The sequence below is a fragment of the Erithacus rubecula genome (genome assembly GCF_903797595.1).
Source record: "Erithacus rubecula genome assembly, chromosome: 5".
In the NCBI taxonomy this organism is placed as follows: Eukaryota; Metazoa; Chordata; class Aves; order Passeriformes; family Muscicapidae; genus Erithacus; species Erithacus rubecula.
Genome location: NC_136687.1, coordinates 22,689,089 through 22,715,450, shown reverse-complemented (window position 1 = coordinate 22,715,450; position 26,362 = coordinate 22,689,089). Strand labels below are relative to the sequence as shown.

General features: G+C 36.9%; 1 protein-coding gene across 2 annotated transcripts in view; it reads left to right on the top strand.

The window, feature by feature from the left end:
* The window catches only part of KCTD8 (potassium channel tetramerization domain containing 8), an 89,664-nt gene extending 63,516 nt beyond the window's left edge, over positions 1-26,148 (top strand). The window contains exon 3 of one of the 2 annotated variants that reach the window (XR_013774433.1): positions 24,818-24,835. Coding sequence is in view for 1 of the 2 variants with exons in the window: in XM_079307198.1 (XP_079163324.1) it covers positions 24,818-25,278 (461 nt within the window). In the remaining variant the exon portion in view is untranslated. Of the gene's footprint in view, positions 1-24,817 lie in introns of both variants that reach the window. The other variant, XM_079307198.1, reaches the window with a different exon arrangement.
* Positions 26,149-26,362: the final 214 nt, after the last annotated feature.

Below are 26,362 nucleotides of genomic sequence, written 5' to 3'. Positions count from 1 at the left end.
GAAACATGCAGAGGTTGCATGGATACAATACCATTTCTAAGTGAAAATGAAAAGGACATCTCCAAATTAATAAAAAACAAAATTAAGGATGAACTGATGAAGGCATAGCAGATCTTGGACACTCTTTACTGCCACAGGACAGGTGTACACAGGTCAGTGGAGCACATCTCCAGGAAGTGCTGATGGAGCTTGTCTGATGCCAGAAGAGATACACTTCATGCCCTTAGCACTGCCCTGGTGCTCAGGTGCAGCTCTGAAAATACACCATGGGTAATTCTCAATGCAATGTGCTACCTGTCAGTGACTTGGATGGTCTCAAACTGAGGAGAAGCACAGAGCCAGTGAGTGTTTGTACCTAAGTCAAGGAAATAAACCCCTGCTCCTGGTTACCCACCTGCCACTGAGCTGATTTCATAGAATATTAATATACAGTTAAAAAGGGCAAATGTCAAATAACGGTTAAATCTACAAATGCTTGGAGAACTTTTCTTCTCTCTTCCTTTTCACAATAAAATTACCCAAGGGCAGAAGTTTAAAAAAATATAGAATTTTTTCCTGAAAGACGAAAATCATAGAAACTTGGTCTTCAATCTTCCACTCTTATGACTCCCATTCTATTTGTAGTAAGCAAACTAAATACCTGTCTCAAGGAATAAAGTAAACTGTCATAGCATGACTTTTGAGTAAAAGAAGACTATTTATTGCTTTTTACACATGACAAGGAAAGGTCTGTCCTGTGGGACATGGTACTTTGTGTCAATTCTATCCAAGTTCCATTCAATCAGTTTTAAATAGATAGAATTGACAACTGTTGTGATTAAGTTTCAAAAAAAAACCCAAAACTATTTTAAAAAAAACAGTTGTTACTTTCTGAGCAAATCTGAAAATAGGTTTTCCTGTATCATCTTTTTTCTATTGTGCCTTGCCTCCACCAAAAATTAACCCAAATCCTCCCCTTCTTTTGCTTAATGTGCTCTGTATTTCAGGTACTTTTAAAGTTTTTTAAAATGTCATTGCTTTTTTCAGACGTCTTTTTAATGAAGAGCTGAAAGGAGCAATGGAAAAAATAAAATCTCATCATTGATCTCAGCAAAACACCCACAGTTTTTATTCCAACAGATGCATTAAATTCTGTTGCATTTTTGCTCTTCAGTGCTTCAAGAACTGCTACTTTTATTTTTTCATCATCATCTCCCTTTTTCTGTTTGGTTTTGTGTGCTCAGCCAGCATGTGTTGCACTTGCTGCTCTTCTGCCCTGATCCTGCAAATGTGACCAGCAGTTCATTTGCATTTCATTTTCCATGCACACCCTTTGAACTGTAGGTTTTAATCCAGTTGATGGAGCCCTGCTGAACACAGGGTGAAGCTGCAGTTCCACGTGCTGCACAATAATTTTTACCAGTTTTCAGAATGGGGCTGTGAGTAACTGGCCCAGTTTTCCAGTCTAGTGCTTCCTTTCATTTGAGTCTTTCCTAATATTTTTTTATTATATCAATAAGTGATATCATAATTAAAAGCTGAGTAGATCAACAGTGCCTTTGTGTAATCTCTTAATCCTGTACTAATATTAGACATTGCTCTTTTTTTCAAATCTTCTGTTTAATGTGTATGAGCAGTTCTTAATTTACTCTAAAGATTAGCCTTGGTACACCAACCTATGAGTGTTTCCCAGCAGTCAGTTGACTTCTTTCTCAATCCATCTTTTACATGATTTATTGCTTGCTGAGAGAGCCTAATTAAATCTAATGGACTGCTGGTATACATCTGTTGGAATATTGACATTTTATCACCAATTAGGCTGTATTCCTTATCTTATTGTGCTCTTAGCTGGCTTTATATCACTTTACAGGATTAGGAAATGCTTCTTCCTCTGTTTTTCAACATATTTGTTTTCAATTAAGGTGTTGAGGTGTTTTATTTGGAAAATAGAGGTTCTACATGTCAGAAGATAAGTACAGGGCATAAAGATGTATGTAATTGGAAGGCATAATCATCTTAAATATGCTTCTCCTTTTCTTCATTTGTATTCTTTCTTTTTCCAAAATACATCCCACAGTTTGATAAATTAAGCTCCCATATGCAAATCTGCTTTCAAGCTAGAATGGCTTTCTTTGTTCCAAGCCATTTTGCAGCAAGAACCTCCTAATGACTTCAGCTGTATTATCTTGCTAAACTGTAATGCACATGTGTTGCATTTGGAGATACCACTGGAGAAGTGGCTGTCCCCTCTTGTCCCCAGTGTCTTGTACCAGCAGGTATGTTTAGACTTCAGAAGAGTGACTCTGTGGCACTCTGCAGCACTGCAGGCATGGGGGGCTGTTCTGGACAGCTTAACCCAGGGTCAGAGCTGCTGTAGGGTTTTGTAATGCCTCTTAGCTCTCTGTCTCTGCAGCTGGTCATTAGTGAAAAACAGCAGCAAAGCAGGTGCAGAAGAGCTTGTCCAACACCAGTTAGATTGTGTGGTTCTCATCCCTCATGAACTATTTCTTGGGCTTCTCAGCAAAGGAATAGAAGAAAGCTAAGCAGAAGTGAGTGACAAGTCAATTTTGGCCTTCAGTACTGTATTCTTTGTACCAACTTAAAAAACCCCAAGCTGTTTCTGAGACAAAAGGTCCCCATTTATAAACTAAACATCTCTTCACCCAAAACCACTGTGGCCATGTGCAACTGACCTTGTGAGAACAGACCCTGACCTGCTCTCTTTAAAGCTGTGCCCAACCACTGTCTGAAAAAGAGCTTGTTGGCACTGTATATAATTGTTAGGGAACACTGCCAAAATACTTGACCAGTAGAGTTTTCCATGGGTTTTCTTTTATTCATTACTGTATATTTTTCTGTAGAGGTTTTCTTTGCATTATGCTACAACTTATGCTATAACTCCAAGATTTCATTGTATTCTACTAATTTATGTTGTAGCCTAAAGAAAATCTACACTGAAATGTCTGTGCAGAGTACTGAATACTCTGCTACACAAAATTTTGAGTAAGGAAAAAAAAAATTAGTCCAAATGGATATTTTTGACAGTTTTAACAGCACCTGATATCAGTAAAATCAACTGCAACTCCTTTACATGGGCACTGTCTTGTATACTATATCTAGTGTCCCAATACAAGTCATAATAGATAATCTGCACCATATCTTTCCATAGTTTATGATAAATTGCATTTATGTTGCATTTTCTGCACACACCGATGCTACCTAATTAGGTGCTATATTATCTACATTTTCTCTTAATTTTCAGTAAGTGTTAAGGATTAAATTATATAGAATATAAAGTCATCATATTAAATAAATTCTGTTATGGGTAGAGTATTTGCTGCATAACAGGAAATCTACTCACCAAGAATATTATCCATGAACTACAGGATTATTGAGCAAAAAAGCTTCTAAAATGTAAATTAAAAGGCTGCACTGCTGTTTACATTAGAAATACATGACATCTCAGTGATACAAGGAGCATCTCTGATCTACATCTGAATTAAAAAAAAAGTGATATCCATTAATGCAACACTGAAATATTGTTTTATTAATATATTTGGTTATTGGGTTGTGAATTGAGGCACCAGAGGTGCCAGCATATAATTTTCTTTACTGTTTCAGGGGGTAATAACCTCTTCCAGTGGTGCAAAGAGAACAGCCGAGAGTTTAAACTTTAGATCTTTTGTCCCCCTTCAGCAAAATATATGAGGGGATGTCTGCCCTTGCTGCTTATATATGACCCATGAATTCTGCTCCTGTTGACAACCACTTGTGTTAGTGTATGCCAGGTATCTGCCTTATAAATATATTACAAAAAAGATATATTGCTTTGGCTTCCAGAGGGATTTTGAGTTTGCCTCCTGGAATCATACCACAGGTGTATAAATATAAATGTATGTTTTTCAAGAGGAATATGGAAGAAACCTTAAAGGTTCTTCTTTAATGGACAGATATTTATGGTCTGGTGGCAGTGAATATTCTAATCTTTCCTTCTTCAAAGGAGAAAAGTATGTTACATGTTGTCCCATAAGTAAACACAGTATACTATTTTTTTATAAACACAGCAGTTGATCCTTAATGCAGATAAAATAGGGAAACAGGTTATCAACATAACCCCAAATGACTTACCTTTCTGAAACAATAAAGGTTTTCATATGTGTGTGCATTGATTTCATAGCTGCAATAATGTCTCTGGATTACAATTATTTGTTTTTGTTCGAGACTTACAGGCAGCTCTATGCAAATGGTAGTGATGATGGAAATTAGATATACATTAAAAATACCATTACTGAATAATTCCAGCATAGTAAGTAGCCTGCTTCATAATACGTTGTTATTTTCATAATGGTTGAGCAACTTGTATCACAGATTCATTCCATGAAGTAGCAACAGCAGTGGAGATAGCAGCATAAACATCATGCTCCACTGCCTGCCCTGTGCTAAAGAAATTACAGTGTGGGAGGAAGGAACATAACATTGCAATTGCTGAGACTGACAGCCAAGGAAGTGATGAAGTCTTATGAAATCAACAGCATGTTGGGTACATACTCTCCAATTATGATGACAGGGTTTCACTAAAAGGTGGACCTGCTATCATTGCACATAAACAGAGTTGTTAAGACAGTTTCCAAAAGATCAAGAGCAGCATGTATAGTTTTAAATAGATAATAAAAGTTGTTTGAATCTAGCAGATCTTCTAACACAGTCTCATTCTGTCTCCTACCAGTATAAAATTTGTGCAATTTTTTTTTGTTGTATTGTTATTATTCTCATCTGCCTCCAAAATATTTCTTGTCAGAATGGCACACTGTCTTGATTCTGCCTGCTCTGCGAAGAGCTTGGCTGTTAATCACCATGTTTGTAGCACCATGTGTACAATGCATGTGCTACTTCCAGCTGTAGAGCAAATTAGTGGGGAGACATGCTGGGTAGGGGATTTCTGTTGGTTTTCCTGAGCAGAATGCAAATTTTTCTTTGTAAAATTTTGGGTTTTGTATAACTGACCAGCTTAATTGTGAGTCATGACAGAAAGCAGGTTGCATTCTTTTTTCTGTAAGCTGGTGCATTGCACTGTTATGTAGGCTGGGCAGAGGCAGGAAAGATTGCTTCTGCCTGGTGCCCTCACTGGGTGTTCTGAGAGTGAATGTGAGCTGCAAAGCTGCAAAGTGTGCAACTCAGAAAAAAAATCTGCCAGCCCAAAGCACAAGCAATTCAAGGCAAACTTGGTTTTGATTTTGTTCTTCGCTTTCACCTTAATTGAACAAAAGATTTTGAGAAGTACCTATAAGGAAATTATCCATACAGATCCAACCCAAAACTGTAGCTAATTTGGGGATCTCATCATAGATGTGGCTGGAAGGCATTTCCCAATTTACAGTATTTGTACTATCTCAACCTACCACATGTGTATAAACTTATCACACTGCAAACCTTGTTGTTCTGGCTTGTTAGAAAGCTTCTAAACTCATAATTGGTTAAAATCAACCTATTTTTGTACCAACACTGTCATTTCTATTTGCATTGCTTTTTCTTCTTTTGGGCTTTCAAGTAAAAAAAAAAATTAAAAAAGATAAAAATAAAAAGAGGAAAAAAGCTAGAAGCACTTTCTTTAATTTGAATTGTCTTTCATAAATGTGAGAAGCCATAATTAAACACAGTATTCTGGGTCAGGTCTTACCTGTACCTTTGCAGAGCAGTACAGTTTTTCCTTCTGGCTATTCTTCACTTGTTATATTCTGGAGTTGCATATAACTTCTTCAGTGACTGTATTACTTTGTTCAGGGGAACTATGATCAATTAGCACAACCAAATCTTTGCTCTCCTTTTGTTTCCACTCAGATATTTTAAAAAGAAATTCTTGTTGATAATTTCCAAGAGACATTTTTGTACCATTACCTTTCATCCTGTTTCTATTATTCACTTCATTTTCAGTGTGATTTTTCCTCTGTAATATCTTACAACTTTGTGTCACCACATTTCTGCATCATGCTTCTTTGTGAAGGTCATTACTACAGATATTAAATGAGACTCAAGCATGATTCTGAACAAAAGAACCCACTTTTTTCTAGCTCAGTGACTCAATTTTCATCTTCACCTCCCATGTAGTCAAGTCTGTGGCCACCTTTATATTCCTATATCAGTCCTCTTTCTTCCTGCCTGGCTTTTTGCAGATCATTACTGCACAAGCTTCACAATACTTTTCAAATGAGTGAGAGAAATTGTACTGATATCCTAGCAAAATATTTATTGCTCAAAATTCATCTTTTCATGCAGCTGCAGATTCTATTCCTATCAGAGTATTTATAGAACATCCATTACCAAGGTCTAAGAAACTGGTGGCAAGCAGAAAAATACACATATAAACACACTCAGAGGACTACTGCATTTAATCTCTGAAGGTTTTTCCTTCATGTATGTAGTTTTGCAAAGCACTTATGGTTTCTTCATACATAAATGGCCAGAAAATTCAGGGATTATTTGTATTAAGTCTTGTGTAAAACAGAAAGAAAATGCAATTAAATGGTGAAATATCTCAAGTAGTTTTGTATAATGCTTTTTTATACAAAGCAACATATGGGGTAGTATTCATTTTGCAATCAAAGTTAAAGTAAGTTTTTTCAAAGAACACTTCAATAATAACAAAAGCAAAATGAAGAGAGTGTAATTTTTTTGGTCTATCTGTTTTTTTTTTAAGCTCCATGACAAAATTCATTAGTACCATTTTACAGCACAGAGAATAACACTGACTGTTTTCTGTACTGTTTTCTCTTCAGTCCCAACTGAGAAACAGATTTTTTCTCCTTTACTTGGTGACATTTTCTCTTTGGTTATTAAAAATAGAAAAGGACAGCTGCCTACTTACATGTGCATTAACTTCATAAATTGTTAATCTTGAAAAGACATGCTGCTCACAGAAGGGGTGAGTTTAGTGCTGCAGACTGCCATTCAGTGACTATCACTGTTTCTTACATTTGAAGTCATGCACATCAGACAATTCTTGCTTCTCTATAAATTGAGCCCATTCTCAGAGTGTCCCTTGGTACAAGACAGAGTTTCATTTATTTCTGAAAACACACTCAAGTTAAAACAATTACTGACATGTTTGTCTAGCTGGTGTCCCTGAGCAGAAGGAGTGGGAGGCAGGTTTGCAGCATGTCTTGAAGGTCAGCATGGATGCTCCTCCTTAGAGAGTGCTACCTCCCACCTCTCCCCAGGGCTCTGCCTTGGGTGATGCTGTCCTGACACATGGAGCTGTGTCAAACTCCAGCAGGGTGTCTGGCCCCACCATCCACCCTCGTGTCAGCACTGCAGTGGACCTCTGCAGGAAGCAGGTGTCCATTCTCCTGCATGGATGTTCATCAAAGCAGGTTGGACAGGCACCCAGTGGCAGACAGGGCAGAGAAGGAACATGGCACACTCTTGTGGATACTTATGTCCCAGTTTAAGAAGGATTTTTGTGTGGATTTCATCCAGTGTTATTTTTTTAGCTTTGTCTCTAATCAGCTACTGCCTATACCATTTCCAAACCTCTTTCACTCATTCACTTCCCAGCTGTAAGCTTTTGCTTGTACTTTATCATTAAACTGAAATGCTTGATGTGCTTAGTAAAGACTTTATCAAAGAAACATGAGGAGGATAAACCTTGAAATTTTTCATTGCTTACATGACAGGAGAGTGGCAAATATCTCTAAGCTGCATTCCAGCTAAGGTAAAACTGAAATCCACATCAAAAAGAGAAGATTTAGGTATTTGTGGGTTGAACTTAGATAGCTAAGTGCAGCATGTCATCCTAAGAAATTCAACTTGGTTATCACTTTACTCTGGAAAACACTTGCAATCTCTAGCAGAGTTTCCTGGTTTCCGGGCTTTTAGCTGTCCATATGTGTGTGCCTGGACTGCCTACTGAGGTTGTTCCACAAGGCAGAAAATAATTCATCATCTAAAAATGATGAATCTTTTTCTAAAAGCTATGTTTTAAAAAACATAAATAAATGAAGAAACTAGACAAAATAAACTGCAAGGGCAGCACAATAGTTCTAGTACAGAATATAATCCTAACAGAGTTTTTCAGTTTTGGCTGTGAAAACTTTTCCAAGTTTTTGGAAACCAAGAAGTTTTAGCAGCTGCTAAAGGGAGCTGAGAACCTCCAGTTCCAGCTGGAGCATTGCTGAAAATAGGAGCATGCCTGTCTTGCACATATCCTGGTTAATGTATAGGAGTAAAAGAGACAACAGAACCTGACTTGTGTTTTTATGTGTGAGCATGGTTGAAAGACCAGAGCACCTTCATCAGCACTGCTGATGTGAATCTGGATTCACAGCAGTGTGTCTGGGTTCAGAACCCAGGCTGTGCTACAGGAAATGGAACCATGTGAATACAAGGACTGGAATTCTCATTAGGGAGTGCAGCAATAGCAGTGGGAAACAAAGGAGGGATGATTGTGAAATAATTGTCTGCCTCTACCTACTGAGGAAATAAGTGTCATTTTTTGGTAATATGAATCTATTATGTAATGTTTTGCCATTAGTAGAAATGCATTTCTGTATCTATACTTCTAATACTTCATCTATATTAACCACAGATGCTGCATAATCCAGAGACACCCTTATTCTAACTACCTTGTCATACAACATTAAATTACTCAATTTTTTTGTCCCTTTCTGCCTTCTATTCTTTCATATAAAGACATTGAAATAGCTTCAGGCAAATGTAATAAAAGGGATCTGTGGAATTATTGTTTCAGTTGTATCACAGACTACTGTAAAGTGATATAAGATGTGGAAAAATTTATTTTTCCACATTAGTTGTGTTCACAAAAAACGGTAATATTTTTTCAGTGAAAAATATGTGTTTCATCAAAAGCTGAAACATTTTAATACATAGATTTTTTTTTTTTTAAAGAAAGGTAGCTCTAAGAAGAAAAACAGGTAATTTCCAAAAGTGTTGAAGGTTATTAACTTGATTTTTTTTTCTTTTAACTTACATGGATTTCCCCATTTATTTTAAATTATTTTATAAAAATACAAGCATTTTACTTGCTGGAATGATAAAACATATCTTAAAACAAAAGACAGATGTCAAAACCCACTCTGAGCAGGAGAAGAAACAATTGTCATCTAGACCCTAAATATATTTTTAAAAAATCAGTATCTCAACTATGATTAGATAATTTTAAAAACCCTGTGGTTTCTGTTTTCTTATTATGAACATCAACTGAGGAGTGCAAATTATAAACATTATCACTGACAGTACATTGAAAAGTACAGTCAAAAATTTATTAAATTTTCTGTGAAGGATCGCCTTTGTTTTAATACAAGGAACAATTGGTGATATTTGTGTCAGAAAGCATGCCATGAATGGTTGATAAAATGTAAAGTTTTCACTAAAGAAACAGAATTTATAGCCAAGACTGTGCCTCTTAATCCATGTTAGTATAATTAATAAAACCACACTCAGCTACAGCAATGTAATAGCACCATAGTGCAGGCACCATTCCCACTTTGTGGGTCCCTTAAGCTTGGTTGTGGGGATATAAAAGGATATATTAAAGTTTTTCTTCTGTCACTAAAAGACCCTGCCAGTGTGAATCTCCCACCTGTGACCTTGCCTGGAATACAGGCAGCTCTAAAGCTCTGCCATTTGTGCATCCTTAGCATGACACAAAAGCTGGATCTGAAATATGCAAGTTACAGTGAGAAGATTGTAGAACTCCATATCAGCATATTTTTCTTCCTTTTATTGATATTTGTTTACACTTTTAAAGTCTAATTAACAGGAAAAAAAATGGAAGGGAAATTTTAATAAACTTGTGACTGTAGAGCAAAAATCAGAGAAAGTCAAACAGAAGCATCCTGAAGAACTGAATTTATAATCCCTGGGCTTTCATTCATCTTTTTCACTAAGGATTTTGACTTCTCCTAAATTTGTCAATCCACAGTAATACTGTGACATACCACACACATTAGCAGACCAGAAGTAGTAATAAGAATATTAAAGGTGGACATCTTCTTCAGTCACATAAGATAAAAATGTTACCTGATTTATGGTTTAGATTTTAATTTCTCTTGGTCCAGCTGTACTTTAATCCACAAGCCCAAAATAAATTTCAATTTCTTTTTTTGTAACAAACCAACACAATTTGATCTAATAAATTAGTAGTATCAAATTGTCATATAATACTTTCAGCAGCAGGTCTTGAAGCTTTTTACAGAAGGGATTAAATTTTGCAGCTGGAGAAACTCAGGGAGTGAGACAAAAGAACACTGACTTTAATATTGACATTGAAAAGCAAAAGAAAATTATGTTTTCAGGCAAAAAACCAATTTGTTCAGGGTAACTGCTTTGAATTTGAAAGCTCAGTGTACAGCTGAATAGGAAAGATACACTAACATTGGTAAAACCTGGTTTAATTATTTTAGCTTATAAGGGAATCAAAACAGAGGAAAAACAAGTATGAAGGAAGCAAAATATTACCCTACAAGAAGACTGAGGCCAGTGAATATAGCAAGAGAGGAGTGTTTTGATCTTGGGTTTCTTTCTGGGGAATACTGAAAAAAATGAGAAGGGCACAGATTTCCCTTTCCCTGATTAATCACTGTACAGGCTGCAGTTGGAAGTGTGAGTCACTGAAGTTACACTGTTCACCCCTGCCAGTCCTGTTGCATGTCCACTGGTCTTCTGTGTCACCTCTGGGTGGTGACAGGAAACAAGCACCACCTCAGCTGTCATCACAAACAGATTTCAGTTTGGTTGCCTGTGTTCAAGATTAATTCATTTAATTAATTCAGCCTCTAGTATTTTTTATCTGTTTGTGGGTTTATGTTATATAGTCATAATACTTTGTTCGTATGCATATATAATACTTTAACATACAAATGATTTACAAACTATTTTGCTTTTTGCAGAGGAAAAATGAGGTGTTCTGTGGAAAGTGAATTCATTATCCCTTACATATTGAGTAATTTTTTTTTTTAGTTAAATATATACCATAGAAATAATTTTTGTTTTCTGCATGTATATTCATATTTTTTGTAGCTTTCAAAGAATGCTTTGAGTTATTCCATCAGCTTGATCTATGAATTTGGATCTAAAAAAGTGAGTTGTTATTATTGGCATGTGTTTACAAGGTTTAGGATTGAATGCCCCACACATGTAATTTTATGTTACTTTATTTTTCATGTACCAGACCTTAATGATAAAATAGGTGAGTGACACTCCTATAGTTGAAATGTAAGTCTCAAATATGCTTTATGCTGCATACACCAAAGTGAGGAAGACTTCACTGATGACCAGCACTGTTACTTAAGGAAAGCTTTCAGCAAACATTTCTGGTGTTTTCACAGAATTCTTGCAGATTGAGAACTTTCTGTTATCCCAGGGACCAGTAAGGAAGGATATAAACTGTACAGATACGATCTTGAGTGTATTCTGAATTGCTTTGCTCTTACTGCTTGAACCCTTGGGGCAATTCACTGTGGACTCTTGCCCAGTTCATGTATTCACTGCTAGTTCTTGATAACCAAAAGTAATTCTGTGCCTTTCCCATTGTTTTGCACTTGCTTGTTGCCTGTTGTCATTCAGCCACCAAAGGTGGCTGATGTCTGAAATAATTAACAGGAGGCTTTTTCTAAGGCCAAAGCCAGTGCTTGGTATTTTGACAACTTCCTACTATCACGTCTTACACACATTCTCTAAAGTCAGATTAATTTATTTTGCATGCCAGTAGGAGGGGAAAAAAAAAAGAAAATTTAAAGAAGAGCTGGAAGGAAGAAGTGAAGATTTCCCTTTTTTTTTTTTTTTTTTTTTTTTTTAAGCAACTGACAGTGTAATTGACAAAGAAAAGCTATGTGAGATAATACCCAGAAAAACAGAAATAAATTTACCTAAGAAAACTAGTTCAGTATCTGAAATTGAATGGGGAAGCAAGGCACGAACATGATGGTTTATCCTGTCTTTTTATTGTTTTTTTTTTTTTTTATCTCTTGCTCATTTTGTTAGAGCAAAGTAACTGAGGCCACTGACAATCCCCAAAGAGGAGAGTTTGTACCTATAAGTTATGAATACACTTTCCTTCAAAGAGACTATCAAAGCAAATATTCCTGAAACTTTATGGTGATTACTGTCCCTCTGCTTTAACTCATGCTGAAACTCATAAGAGAAGCCTTGATTTTGGACATGGCTGAATCCCTGAATTCCACTGAAATATGTTTCTGACAGCAAGTTAAACCTAATTAGAGATAGCATTTTTTGCATTCCATGTATCCCTTTATTGAAAGTAAACTGTGTTTGATGGGGGCTTTATTAAGTCGATATATTTAACATGTATGTGTCAGAAGAAGGTGAGTAATTGCCTCATGCATGTTTCAAGTGGCTGTAAGCCATCCCTGAGAGGTGCAGTCCTTTCCTGTCAATTCCCTTTCCCATCCCTCCCTCCACTGCCTGTTGTTCTGGCACAAACATTTATATGGCCACATAGGGAGCCACATCTGACAGCTGAGAATTTAAAATGAATTTAGGAAAAAAAGAAATATGAGTGCCTCAAAGAAAAGTGTTGCTTATCTGAGTGGAAAGAGATTCAGCTTCACATTGCCTAGAAGTCTGATAAGGGCTTTGCCAAACACAGACCTGGTGGCTAAAATACTATTTCACACTTGAGCAGTTGTCCAACCAATATTAATATTTACGAAGCAGAATGCAGCAGCCAGTAATGTGGTTGACTACAGACTGAAATGCCTGATTGACCAACAGATAAATATGTTCTTAGAAGAAAGGGGAAGGTGAGAAAGGGGAATGAAAATAGCAGGCAACCTCAGAGAGACCCCCAGGGAATGGGGCCTGTATCAGGGATAAACAGGGATATGGAAGTCACTGTCCCTCCCCAGCTCAACAGCTACTTTCTCTGAATGTTATCTGAGGATACAGAATAGAATAGGAAATGGAACTGAGAATCTAAACCCACAGGTTAAGCAGTCATTTTTAGTTTGTCCTGTGAATCATGGCAACAAGATGTATTTGGGATGTGTTTCTGTAATGTGGAGTGATTGTCTTTCTTTTTGTCACTTCTGCACTTTTAGAGGTTTTGCAAATATGCTGTCGGCTCTTAATTTTTTTCCCCTTTTCTAACTGAAGACTGCATCTGAGGGGAAAAAAATGGTTAAGAAAAAACAGCTTTAAAACACTAAACATTCTTGCCACAGGTTCTCTGGTACTGTCCAGTAGTGTTAAAAGAATAAGAAGGTACTTCTGCTTTTAGCTACAAGGGGTAGAGTAGAAGGGAATTTACAAGAGCAACATGATCAAATGTCCTGCCTTTGATCATTTCCCTAACTCCTTTTCGTGGGTTATTGAGTATCACTAGATAAGTCTTACTGACTTTCAAAGCCAAATTTATAATTTGGTGGCATTTAATATCAATTGACTATTTCTTTTAGGAAAAATACTGCATCCAGTAGGTAACTAATAAGCTTCTCATGGTCAGAGCGAAATATTATAGTTCTTAACTGAGAATCAGTCAAAAATAATAAGTCAAGAAAAGAGAAGATCAGAGCTGAGCATGAACTGACTACAGCTTGTAAATGAATGACAAGCACATCTGGCAGATTTTGCCAAGATGTTACTGAAATAAAGCAATTGGGCCTATTCACTGTAACAAGTGAAATTATGAAAGAAATATGCTTTTTATAACAGCTGTACTTATTTGTCATTTATACCAATGTATTCATTTCTGAGATTCTCCTTCAAGCATCAAAATTACTTTAAGTACCTACATTTTCAGATTTTGGGCAAGGGAAATTTTTTTATATAGGTGGAGAGAGAAAAAGATCAACCATTCTACATGTAAAATATTTTTATATCAAATTACTTTCATTCTAAAATAGCCAAATCACTCAGTAGTCATACTGCTGCTAGTAAAATATTTGTATTTTATTGCTATTACTCTGCTCTCTATGGAGAGTGATACAGCACATGACCACCACTGAAAAATGTGATGTTTTACCCAGAACATTACATGGAAAATGTGAGCCATCTGGTTGATTCTGGAAGTTTGTGTTGCCTGTTAGGAAATTGGCAGGTGATTTTACAATATTCCTTTAGCTGGGATAGACTTTTTAATTTTGCTTCTAGGATTTTGCAGAAGATTATGTGATCTGTTTGCTAAACAGTGCTCTCTTCAAGGGTAATCAGGAGGTTTGACATCTTTGGCTGCAAAATATTGACCTAGTGATATAATCCAGAAATGGCTACATCTGTCATGCATAATACTTGGTGGGTGGATATTGGCAGTATTGGTAGTTTCCTGACTTTGAATTTTTTGCTACAGATTCAGCTTGTCTTATCTATTCCAAGCTTTCTTGTTCCAAACTTTTCATTTTTTTCTTGTATGTGTATTAATGTCATACCCATCTCTAGCTTCACAAATAAAAATACCATCTTCAATACTGGACTCTGTTTGCAATTGGATGTGAAAACCAGTGGTCCTTCCTGTCATCTTTAGCTAATCTGCCTAAAAAAAACACCTGGCAGAATGACTTCATAATTTTCAGATTAATGTATTTAATAAAAAATCTTGGTCTCTTCATTGGTTTTACTGGGATGCAACAAATTGCCTATGTCAGAATTTCCCTGTCTCTCTGCTATTTAAGTACTGTTTGGCCGAACACAAAACTGAGCTGGAAAAGTAACAAATGAAAGAATGTGGATGGGTTATTTGTTCAAAACAAGATTCAGGTGAAATATTTAATGAATTCAAGCTGGGCACATATGATTTATTATTTATTATTCTGTCATTCCATATAACAAAAATAGTTCCCCTTCAATATATTAATTAGTCTTTTAATGTCATGAAAAATGTTAATATTTAAAATATAGCTTGACTGGGAAGGAGCAAAGAAATTTTCCTCATTGATTTATTTCACTCATGCTACTGTACTTTTTCTAGAAGTTAGTTTAACATCAGGTGGTAGTAAATGTGACAGTAAAATATTTTTATGTTTTTGTGTTCTTTTTTTTCTTTTGAGACAAAGCACTTATCACTTACAGGCATGTGGCCCTAATCTGAAAGATGAATTGGTTCATTCACTTCAAGTACCACATAACCATTCACACACCATCAAGCTTAACACTATTAAAGGGTAATTTCCCCTGTGGGAGCTATGCCCAATACAGATGCTGTCATTGCACAGTGTCTTTTTATCTTCCCATGGCAGGTAAGGAGATTTAAATAAGAGGCCTCATCAAGAAAGCAATCACAGACATATTCTTCCTATTGAAATATCCATGAAATAGAAAATAAACACTCCTAAAAATCTTAGTGCTCTGAAACATTACATGGAAGACTTTGGTGTACAGTTCACACTTTGAAATTTTGTGTTGAAATCAAAGCATAGGAGATGCCTAATGGGCTTGGCAGTAGAGGACAGGAAATATTGTGGGATAATTTGCATGTCCTATTAAATTCTGAATGTAGTAAAACAGTTCCAAGTAATCAAGGAGTATATTTTGCCTCCATCTCATATAATCATAATGATTTCTTTTTAATTTTCTCATAATTTCTTTAGTTTATCATTATGAGTTCTATACTCTATCAAACTTGATAATTAAGTCTGTGGTGAACCTTCTTTAGAACATAATATTCATATGCTTTTGCTCAAATATTTGGATTAAAGTTCAGTCTGAAGCAATTTTGCCTGGTTTCATATAAAGATGAATTGTCTAGGGATGCCAATAAAAATATGCTTTCTGAGTAAAGTACAGAAAAGTTACAGATTTTTTTTTTCTCTTTAAGAAGAGACAGTATTTTTTTACCTCATTTTCTCCATCAAATTGCTTTTCTGATAAGGTCTTTTTTCATTCACACTAGAATGAAAAGGCTTTATTTTTTCAATTAATTTTGTGTAACTGAAGGTCACAGACTATGTTGTCTTTGACTTAAATGGAATCAACAGTTATGTCTAAAACTTTTTAAAAAGTTTTTGCAGTTTTGGACCCACAGCTCAGAATCATCTTATTAGTGAAGCCAATTTACATGCCCTGTAGGTATGAATTTGAAGTTTTTCCAGAATATAGGGCATATTTACAAAACTGTTTTGATAAAGCATGACTAGAATGAGTGCTGTTCTTCATGTCAGGAAAACCCTGCTGAGATTCACAAGCCTCTCTGCAGCAGTCTTGTTTTCAGGCCAACATACTTGGCTTTTTAAAATCAGATAAAATTCAGGTTCTGCTCAAAGTACTGAAGCTGATGCATCATCAGCTCTGGCGTTTTACTCAAGAGTGCAGAACTTAGCACAATAATGAGTCAAAACCTCTTAGATACTAATTTTTCCTGAGCCTGAGGGAAGTTAACTTGCTTCTTCCAAATGAATATGTTACCCTAAAGTGGGTGAAAGTGAAAGGGACATTATTTTCAGGTTTTTTAAGGTATTCTACTTTCCATTGACTATTGATAAGACTCAGTTGGGTCAAAAAACATGAAGTGTGAGCATTTGAGTATCCACAGCAATGGATGTGTCCAAAGCAATCTGTGTCTCTCAGAGCAGGAAGAAAATAGACTGAATTTCAATCCTCCTTTCTCAAAAATACTTTGTTATTATATACTAAGCATTCTTTGGATCAAGCCTTTAATTCAAGAAGTAATTTCAAATTTTGTACCAGAGGAAACCCAATTTGGAAACTGAATGTTTTTTGGTTTTTTTTTCACTTGAAGCAATTTGATGCTGCACAGCATAATGACTCCACAAAATTTTATTCCATGGAAATTTCTATGCTGAGCTCTTCAATTTTTCCAAGAAGTGCAATCTAGAGCAGAGATTGTAAAGAGCACTTAGATATTTCTCACGCTACATATTCAGTTATTGCTATTGTTTGTTTGGTGTGTTCACAATGGATGAAATTCATCCATGGCCAAAGGGACAGCCAAGGACTGCACACCATTTAATTAATGTGTAAGCCTGCATATTAGCCTTAAAATAGACATTTAATGAGACATGGCCTTCCTTCTCCCCTCCTCCCATCCCCCAGAACTAAGGCAGATGTAAATTGTGATAATTGTGATAATTAGCAATGACATTTTCTTGGCAAGCTGTATGGAGTTAAAGCCACAAAAACTCTTACTGCTAGATCCAAGGAATGGATTTAGCTTTGATTTTTGATAAATAGGACAGAGTGAAGTAGTCAGAAAGCATCTTATAAATTTGCCAGCCATAAAGTTTTAACCTGCAGGTCTAGGGGTAAGAGTCCAGCTGAGTCCTGTGCATATCTCAAAGTGAATTCGTGTGTTGAGCTGAGCTCTTAAGAACAGGATTTCCTTCTAAAACTGGAAATACTATTAGTATGCCACTGAAAATGTCAGGGGTTTAGAGCTATCCTTTCAGAGCTCTTAAAAATAATCTTTTTTATAAATAAAGTGAAATTAGACATAAAAGGTAGTCATTTACCATTGAAGTGTGATATTAAGTACTCAAACTTACAGTAATGAAAGTGTTCCCACAGTAGCCATAATCTGTCATCAAGTTTCACAGGTGACTTCTGTCTAAGCTTTCAGTTTAGTGTAATGCTTCCAGTCTTGGTGAAAGGTAATAAAAAACCAAGATATATTAGATGAGTCATCAGTGTGAGATTAGACAAGTATTTTTTTTCTGTGATTGTATATTAATTACAGTTAATTTTACTTAGATTCTAAAGATTAAATCATAAAACACAATAGGTTTCATCTAACATTCTCTGTCTATAAGGTAATTTTGAGAGAGCAGGTGGAGGAAAAGTTCATTCAGGAGTTTAATATATCTGTGTTCCAGACTAAAAGGGCTGTGTAGCCTCTAAAAATAAGAACTTTTCACTGTGTGAAACAATGTGGAAAAAAATTGCATTTTAAGCAAAGTCATGTACAACTTACATACTGCAAATATTATGAATCAAACTGCAAACAATATTGTTGAATTAGATATAACTTCTTCTGCAGATACAAATAAAAATAACTTTGTTCTCATTGCTAAACCATACATCAGTTTAAAACGTTGTTGCCCTCCTATTTTCATTTCTATTAAATCTAGTAGAAATATGAAATTTATTTACTGTTTCAGTATTTTACATCAGAATTTTTATAACAATTTTGCTGCAATTGTTTGAAGATGCTCTTGAAAGAAAAAATGATCTTAAAGGCATTTGTTGAAGTTCTCAATAAAGTGTTTACAAAACGTTTATGGTTTACACAGGAGTTAGTTTTGTTTATAATTGTATAATTTCAGATGAACTGATTTAATTCATTAGATTATTTCATTAATTCAATGGACTGTATCAAGTAGAGCGGAGTTTGGGTTTTTAAGAACATTTGAAGAAACAGGAAAATATGAAGCTAAAATACCCTCAAGGACTTTATTTTCACTAAAATTACATCACAGAAGGACTCAAGATTTTGGCTTTGTTGGTTTGATTTTTTAAATTGGTTTAGGTTTTTACTTAAATCAATTAACAGGCTTTATTTTATAGTGCTAGCGAGGGAATTCATAAAACTCAAATCAGTTCACTTCTTTTATGCATATTTTCTGAAACGACAGTAAAAGATAGCATGTTTTCAGCAGATTTCATCCTCTTGGTTGAGGTGGTGCATATTGAGCACATATAAAGTGTTGGTTATGTTTTTTTCCCAAATGACCCTTTTTATATCAGCTTCCACTCTTATCTACATGTCTTGCATGCAGCTATAACCATTGTGCTCCAGAGCTAAGATTTTCCATTATTCATTTCAACACAGTAGTTACTAAAATAGCTAACTGCAGCAGTCTATGCATATGTTCACAACTTTTTACATTTTGCAGTAAAAATAAACTGAATTATAAACAAAAAAAAATTATCTTTGAGACATTGTAGGAATAAAGTAGCTGAGTGAGGGAATTCATTCAGGCATCTGACACTGTGCATACAGGAAACCAGGTATTTGACCAAAGAAAGAATAGAGTCCCGAAGAATTATTTGGGTTGAAAGGGACCTTTAAAGGCCATCAAGTCCAACACCACCCTGCAATGAAGGTTGGACATCTTAAACTACATTGAATTGCTGAGAGTCCTATCCAGGCTGAGCTTAAATGTTTCCAGGGATGGGGCATCCACCATCTCTCTGGGCAACCTGTTCCAGTGCCTCATCACCCTTGTTGCAAGAACTTTATTTGTTATATTTAGACTAGATACCCTCTTTTAGTTAAAAATCATTTTTCCTTGTCAAATAGCAACAGGCCCTGCTAAAAAGCCTCTCCTCATCTATTTCGTAGTTTCTTTAGGACTAGAAGGCTACAAAAGGTCTCCCCAAACCTTCAGTTCTCTAGGCTGAGCAACCCTAAGTCTCAGCCTGGCTTCCTAGGAGAGGTGCTCCATGCCTCTGTTCATCCCTGGACTCTCTCCAGCAGCTCCATGTTCTTCCAGTGCTGGGACCCAGGGCTGGGCACAGCACTGCAGTGGGGTCTCACCAAGCAGAGGGGCACAGTTCCCTCCTGGCCCTGCTGCCCATGCTGCTTTGGATGCTGCCCAGGATGCAGCTGACCTTCTGAGCTACAAGCATGTTAAGATCCAATGAGAGATGCCTCTGCCTAAATTAAGATGCACATGTGCCAAATTCACATTTTATTTAACCGTAAATGTGAGGTAGAGAGATAGAAATAAATCAAAAAGATAGTCACCACCCATAGATCCACAATCATCCTGTTGGCCCTTCACTCTAGACTTCCTGGTAAGGGTCAAAAGGTGGTTAAAAATTTTTTCTGTCTACACAGTTCTCTTACTTTACTGATTAAATGATTTCCTCCCTTTTAATGGTAATTAGTCCCATGCTCAGTCTTTCTCCTCTTTTGTGTTGGTGGGCCATGAGTTGGCAGACACAATCTCCCCTGACAGAACTTTTACCCTGTCAGAGCTGACTTCAACATCATTGCTGAGTTGGCCTGTCCTCTGGCCTGCAAATTCTGCATTCTCTTTATCCCTTGTTAGTGATACATCCTTCTCCCCAAGCCTTGTTTCCCTGTCCCTCAGTCTGAGTGACACCTGGACAAGAGTACCACCTTTATCTTGTCTCAGGCTCCCACTGTGGTGGCTGATGTCACAGTCCAAGCTCCAGCAATCCACACAGGGCTATTTGGCAGGGGGGCTCAGTGGTTGTGGGGGGTCAGAGATTCCATCTGTCCCATAACTTGGGGTCATCTTTGTTTCACCAGTGATGTGCTTATGAGAAGTTGCATCTTTACCGAGTTTGCCACAGTGGGAATTCTTTTCCAGATGTATGACCCAGGATGTGCTAATCAGATCTTCCTCTACCAGGTCTGGAACCAGCACCATCCTGTCACTCCATCCTGTGCTTATCTCATGATAAAGTCCTTCTGTGGTAACAGTGCTTGATTATGATTTATTTTGTTTTAAGACTGTTCTACAAATATTTAAGAAAATAAGTGTATGCAAAAATTGAAATATAGATAAGCAGAATATAAATTTTTAATGCTTTTAATGTTTTCAGTGTGGTATTTTTCTCTGATGCAGAAGACAGAGCTAAAAAAATCTTTGAATAGTTATTCAGACTTCAGTTTATGAATATCTGCAGCAATATATGTGAATACATGATTACAATTTTCAACCAGTAGTTTTTAGTCACTGGATAATTTGCTGTGGTGTTTGGCCTGTTCTTTTGCTGACTGGAGCTCTGTTGCTCAGCTATCATTTGACCAGGAAGTCAGAGATAATTTCTTCTGGTTTTTGTTTTGGCTGTTGTAACTGATAAAAGCAGGTTTTCACTTCAGAGAATTAAGTTTATAAGTTTCCAGATAATTTTCCATGCATATTTCCTAGTGATTGAAAGGGATTCTTTTATTAGTTCTCTCAGGCTAAAATCTGTGCAGAGAGCAACACAGATGAGGAATAAATACAGTCAAAGTGAAAGTAATATGCTTTTCTGATCAGAGAAATATCATTGAGATATTCTTTCAAGTCTATTCAACTTGGGAGTCTAGCAGCCACCTGTGCTGGTTTTGGCTGGGGTAGAGTTAATTTTCCTCTCAGTGGCTTGAACTGTGTTTGGGATTTGTGCTGAACACAGGGTTGACAACATAGAGATGGTTTTGTTATTGCTGGGCAGGGCTTACACAGAGTCTTTTCATACTGCCACACTGCTGAGGGGACTGGGGGTGTGTGAGAGGCTGGGAGGAGACACAGCCAGGACAGGTGACCCAAACTGACCCAAGGGATATTGTAGACCATGGGACATCATCTCAGTGTATAAAGTGGGGGGAAGGAGGAGGAAGTATGGTGGACATTAGAAACTATGGCATTCGTCTTCCCAAGTCACTGTTAGATGGGATGGAGTCCTTCCTACTTTCCTGGAGGTAACTGAGCACCTGACTGCCCATGGGAAGCAGGGAATGAATTCCTTGTTTTCTTTTGCTCATGTGCACAGCTTTTGCTTCCCTGTTGAACTGTCTGTATGTCAACCCATGAGTTGCCTTGCTTTCTCCTTTCTGATTCTCTCCTGGATCCTGCTCGTGGGGTAGTGACCAGGTGTTACTTGGCTGCTGACTGGGGTTAAACCATGACACCACCATAACAGAGGTGATGAGGAAGCTCAGGTAAAGGGCTAGCTCACTTTCTAACTTTCTATGAGAGATGCAGCCATATAAGAGCATTAAAGGAAAAAGAAGTGGGAAGTTTGACGTGTACTGGAACTGCCTGGAGAAGAAGTGCTGCCTGGGACCTGTTGGGAGAACTGGCAGTGGAGAGGGCAACTGAACATGTCTTTGCAGAGGAGAATAAGTTAGAGAGGACTGAGATGCAGTGACTCAATTCAGCCTCTCCAAGATGGGAAGCCAGTCAGGTGGAGGTCCTGGAACAGGCAGGAGCAGGAGACACAGGTTGCAAGTCAGTGATTTTTTTTTTGTGTTATATGTGGACTTGGCAGTGTCAGGTTGTTAAAAGTTAGACTTGATGATCTTAATGGTTTTCTCCAACCTAAATGATCCTATGATTCTGTGTGCACAGTGGTGAAAATACACTTTCTCTGAGTTTTTGAGAACTATTCTGCACTCCTGGAAAATAAGTAGTTTCAGGGAGACTAAACTACTTGAATGTCTTTTGTGTTATTCTGGAATGGCTGAGGAGGTACAGTGAAAAGTGTGGCAGCAGAAAGGGCAATAAGGAGATGCTTTTTGAATTAGAAGTGTAGCTAAATTTATCTGAAAACCCCTGATGTTTTAAATTAAACAAATCTTTTGTAGATCCTTTTGTATATATTTTAAAATTCTACTGGGTTTCAGCAGGCAGAAAATACTGTGAGGAAAACCTCCCCTCTAGCAGAACTGTTGCTTCTGTTAATAACACAGTACTGAGAAAGCAGTGCATAGGCATATAAAGAATTCTTTGTGAGGGAGGATTTGTTAATTTTTAAAAGGAGAGGTGTGGGAGAAACTTGTGTTTTGATTAAAGTCATTGTGAATTTAGGCGATTCAGTGGAGCATACAGAACTCAATGCTGCAAGATACTGAACCTCAGGGCTGTGATCCAAAAAAACATTTAAATACCTGCCTATTGTCATGCTCCTGAATAATCTTACAGCAGGAAATGGATCTTTTTATATTCTTGAGGGTATATTTCAGTGTGCTTTTCTGAAACAGGTCCTTAAGTACCTGGCAAGTTTGAGCCCATGAGAAGCAAGGAGTACCAATAAAGAGCTAAATACAAAGCAGCCAACAAGAACTAACATCTTGATATATGAAGTTGCAGCAGAAGAAATGGGCAGGAAAGAGACTTGAAGACTACTGAGTACTACAAACAAAAATCTTTAGTTTCTTAGTCATATAGTGTGTTGTTACATTTGAAGAAGCCAAGATTGTAAACTAGATTAGATATTGATGCTAATCATGTTACTGAAAATCACAGTAACAATACTGAAATCACTGTCTGATTAACTACTCAGTTTTATAATTGCATGCTGCAAAGCCAGAGTAGTTCCATAATGCCAGCTGACTCTCAATTTAACATATTCATATAATCGTTTGAGGTATGAAATGAAATGCTAGATACAACAATAGAAGGAAGGCATGTAAATCTATTTAAGAAGGTGATCATACTTCTGAAAAAGAAAGAGGAGGCAAATCACTGCAGCCACTGCACATGCAGCCATGTGTTAAATGTTTGGGTTGAATATAATGAAGCAGAAAATTGCTTGTTTTTCACTCCACATAATGTAAGTACAAGCCCTGTAGGATTACTGTCTCTGGCTCTTGATTATTCATGGGTTTCTCTAGATGGACTACAGAAATGGGATGCAGCATCCTGGGATGCTGGCTAAAACAAAAGAAAAGCAGGTTGTTGAATGCTGCTATTGTTGGACTAATCTTTATTTTTCTTTGTGTATTGCTTTGTTTTGTTTTTCCCTGTCACATAAAAAATACTGCAATCTTCTTAGGTTCCTTTGAGTCACAGAACTGCACCATCAGAAAGACCACTGGGGTGTTCATATTACTTCTGCATTGTTTGTAATTGTAACTGCATTGCTTATTTGTCATTCTGAACAACAAAATGCTAAGTGAATCAAAGATCTTGCAACTCTGTCCCAGTGACCCAAGGTAGAAATGTCATACTCTGAGTTTTGGTGCTGCAATGCAGCAACTGATGCTGGTGATATCTGGATAAACTGTAGGGATAACCTAGTTTTCATAAGATACTTAGATACCCAACCTGTTTGGATGCTTCCAGGATTTGTAGCAAACACAAAACTACCACTGAATCCCCACTCTACATTTTCATTTAGATCTTTAAACATCTTTGAAATTTTTCCATTTGGTCCAGTCCAACACTCCTTAAGCTCCATAGATATTTCTGTCATCTTTAGATAGTGTCCTAAATTAAGATTGTGTCATTTATATGATGTCAGCATAGCATAATTTCACTTCACAGCTGGAGTTTTGAAATAAGTCTTCAAAACTGAAAATGCTTGTACAGATTTAGTGGCTACCACTTAATTTTCACATTCATATTCTGCTTAAAACTTCAAAGCAAAAATGATATATGGAGGGAATAAGAGCCTAGATCTGATTTTCAGGCATATGAATTGCTGAGCAGTGCCTGCCAAGAGGCTGGTGGGCTGCTCCCCCTGCCATGGCAGAGTGCCTCTTGTACCCACAACTTCATAACCTCCTTTTCCCTGCAGTAGGAGGTGTGCAGCTGAATTCTGAGCTTGCACCAAGTCTGGGTAGCTGACAGTAAGAAGTGCAGTGAAATCATTATAGGTTAAAAAACCCCAAAACCCTAAAGACTCTGTCAGCAGTGAGCAATCTCTCTGTTATCCTAGGTTTAATACTCCTTTTTCTGTCCAGGGCTTCTGCAGAGTTGACATTTGCAGAGCACACTATCTGTAGACTGTTCAGGGAAGGTGAATTAAGAGCTTCCAAAAAAAATTAAAACCTAAGTCCTTGGAATATTTTTATTCAAGTGAAGAGCTTGCAAATTGTACAGTAGTATTTCCCTTATATAACAAAATCTAATTTATTATAATAAATTTCTTGCACCATAATAGCAAATTAGTTCATTTAAACTTGTGTGCAAGGATTTCCAGTGCAGCTAATCTGTGAGCATCACACATGCTTCATTACCTGGATTCTGAGGCAGGCAATGGAATTATTCTTGCTGTAAACATTTTTAGGAGTGTGGCCAGCTCTTCAATTTGTGTACCAGTTGGGTGTAGTTTTGTTGCCTATGAGGAAATGACACCAACTTTTGCCAGCTGAGACTCTGAACTGTGTTGTTCTAAATGGTATCTGATAATTTTTCTGTGTAAAGCTTAATACTTTTTCTCTCCTGCTTTGTATTAGGGCCCCCCCAGCGAACCGTTTCCCCCAAACAAGACCACGAAGAAAGGAAGCACGACAAAGTTTTGGACAAGGGCAGTGAAAGTGGGACTTCCTGTAACGAGCTGTCCACCTCCAGCTGTGACAGCCACTCGGAAGCCAGCACCCCTCAAGAAAATGCCACCAGCACTCAGCCATCCACAGCCCACCAGCCAAATACTCTGACGCTGGATCGTCCCTCCAAGAAGGCTCCAGTGCAGTGGATGCCAGCCCCAGACAAACGCAGGAACAGTGAACTCTTCCAAACTCTCATTAGCAAGTCCAGAGAAACAAATCTTTCTAAGAAGAAGGTGTGTGAGAAGCTGAGTGTTGAGGAGGAAATGAGAAAATGTATCCAAGATTTTAAAAAAATCCACATTCCAGATTACTTTCCGGAGCGCAAACGTCCCTGGCAGTCTGAACTCTTACAGAAATATGGGTTATAGTAATCAACTCTTTCCTGACGTGTCTCTGAGGCATTTGCTGTTTGTTACATTGCCTCTGACTTACTGATGTCCTCCTCCTGGCCAACTCTGCCACCAGAGCTATTCCTGCTGCTTATTTCTCTCTGTGAACAGTGGATGTTGGATAGTACATGTTTTTTCTTTAAAAAAAAAATATATATATAAAGATAGAAACTTAAAAAATGCAAAAAGGTGTCTCATCTAGACCACTTCATAATAGAAAAGAAAAAAATTGCATGGTCAAGAAAGATGGTTTTCGAGCCACAGTCAGTTGAGCTTCATTATTGTTTTGGAACTTAACAAATAACAATCTCAATCATCAGTTAACACTTCATTTTATGTCACCAATTAAAAATTACTCAGACTTGCTAAGGATGAAGAGAAACGGGGTTTAAAATTCAATTGAACTGGTTTTAGAACTAATTCCAACATTCTCTCAATGTTAATGCAATAAAGCAAATACCTATTTTGCATGAGCACAATATTACAAATAAATCACACAAGAACAAGAGGTTGTCTGTTGCTTGGAGAATTACTTGTTTGATACCAAGCCTATAAACATAAAATGTCTAAGGGATTGAATTTACTTTGTTCTGGATCTGTGATTTTTTTGTGTGTACAGTGTTCTGTATGTAAGAATGGTGTAAATATGCCTTTATATTGTTTTATTATTGCACCAACAATGTTCATCTATTAGTGCTTGTCAGGACTATTTCTGTGAAATGCAAATTTATGGCAGATTGTGAAAACTGGTTTGATGGTCTGAAAGTTTTTGTTATGTTAGTCGCTAAAAATGAAGAAAAATAAAAGAGACTTTAATGTATTTATTAAAAGAACCATCTGGTAAATTTTCTTGGCTGTTGTTATCGCCTCTTCTTTTTAAATAGAATCAAGCAAGTTTTTACTTTTTGTTTAATATTTTCATAACTACTCTGCTGGAGATAAAAAAAAATAAACCAAAAACATATTTCAAGAGTGGAAAAAAATATTTAGGGTAGTGTTGTTTAATTGGAACTGCCATACAGACCCTGAGAGAAAGACAGTAATGCTAAGAAGCAGCAGAGGA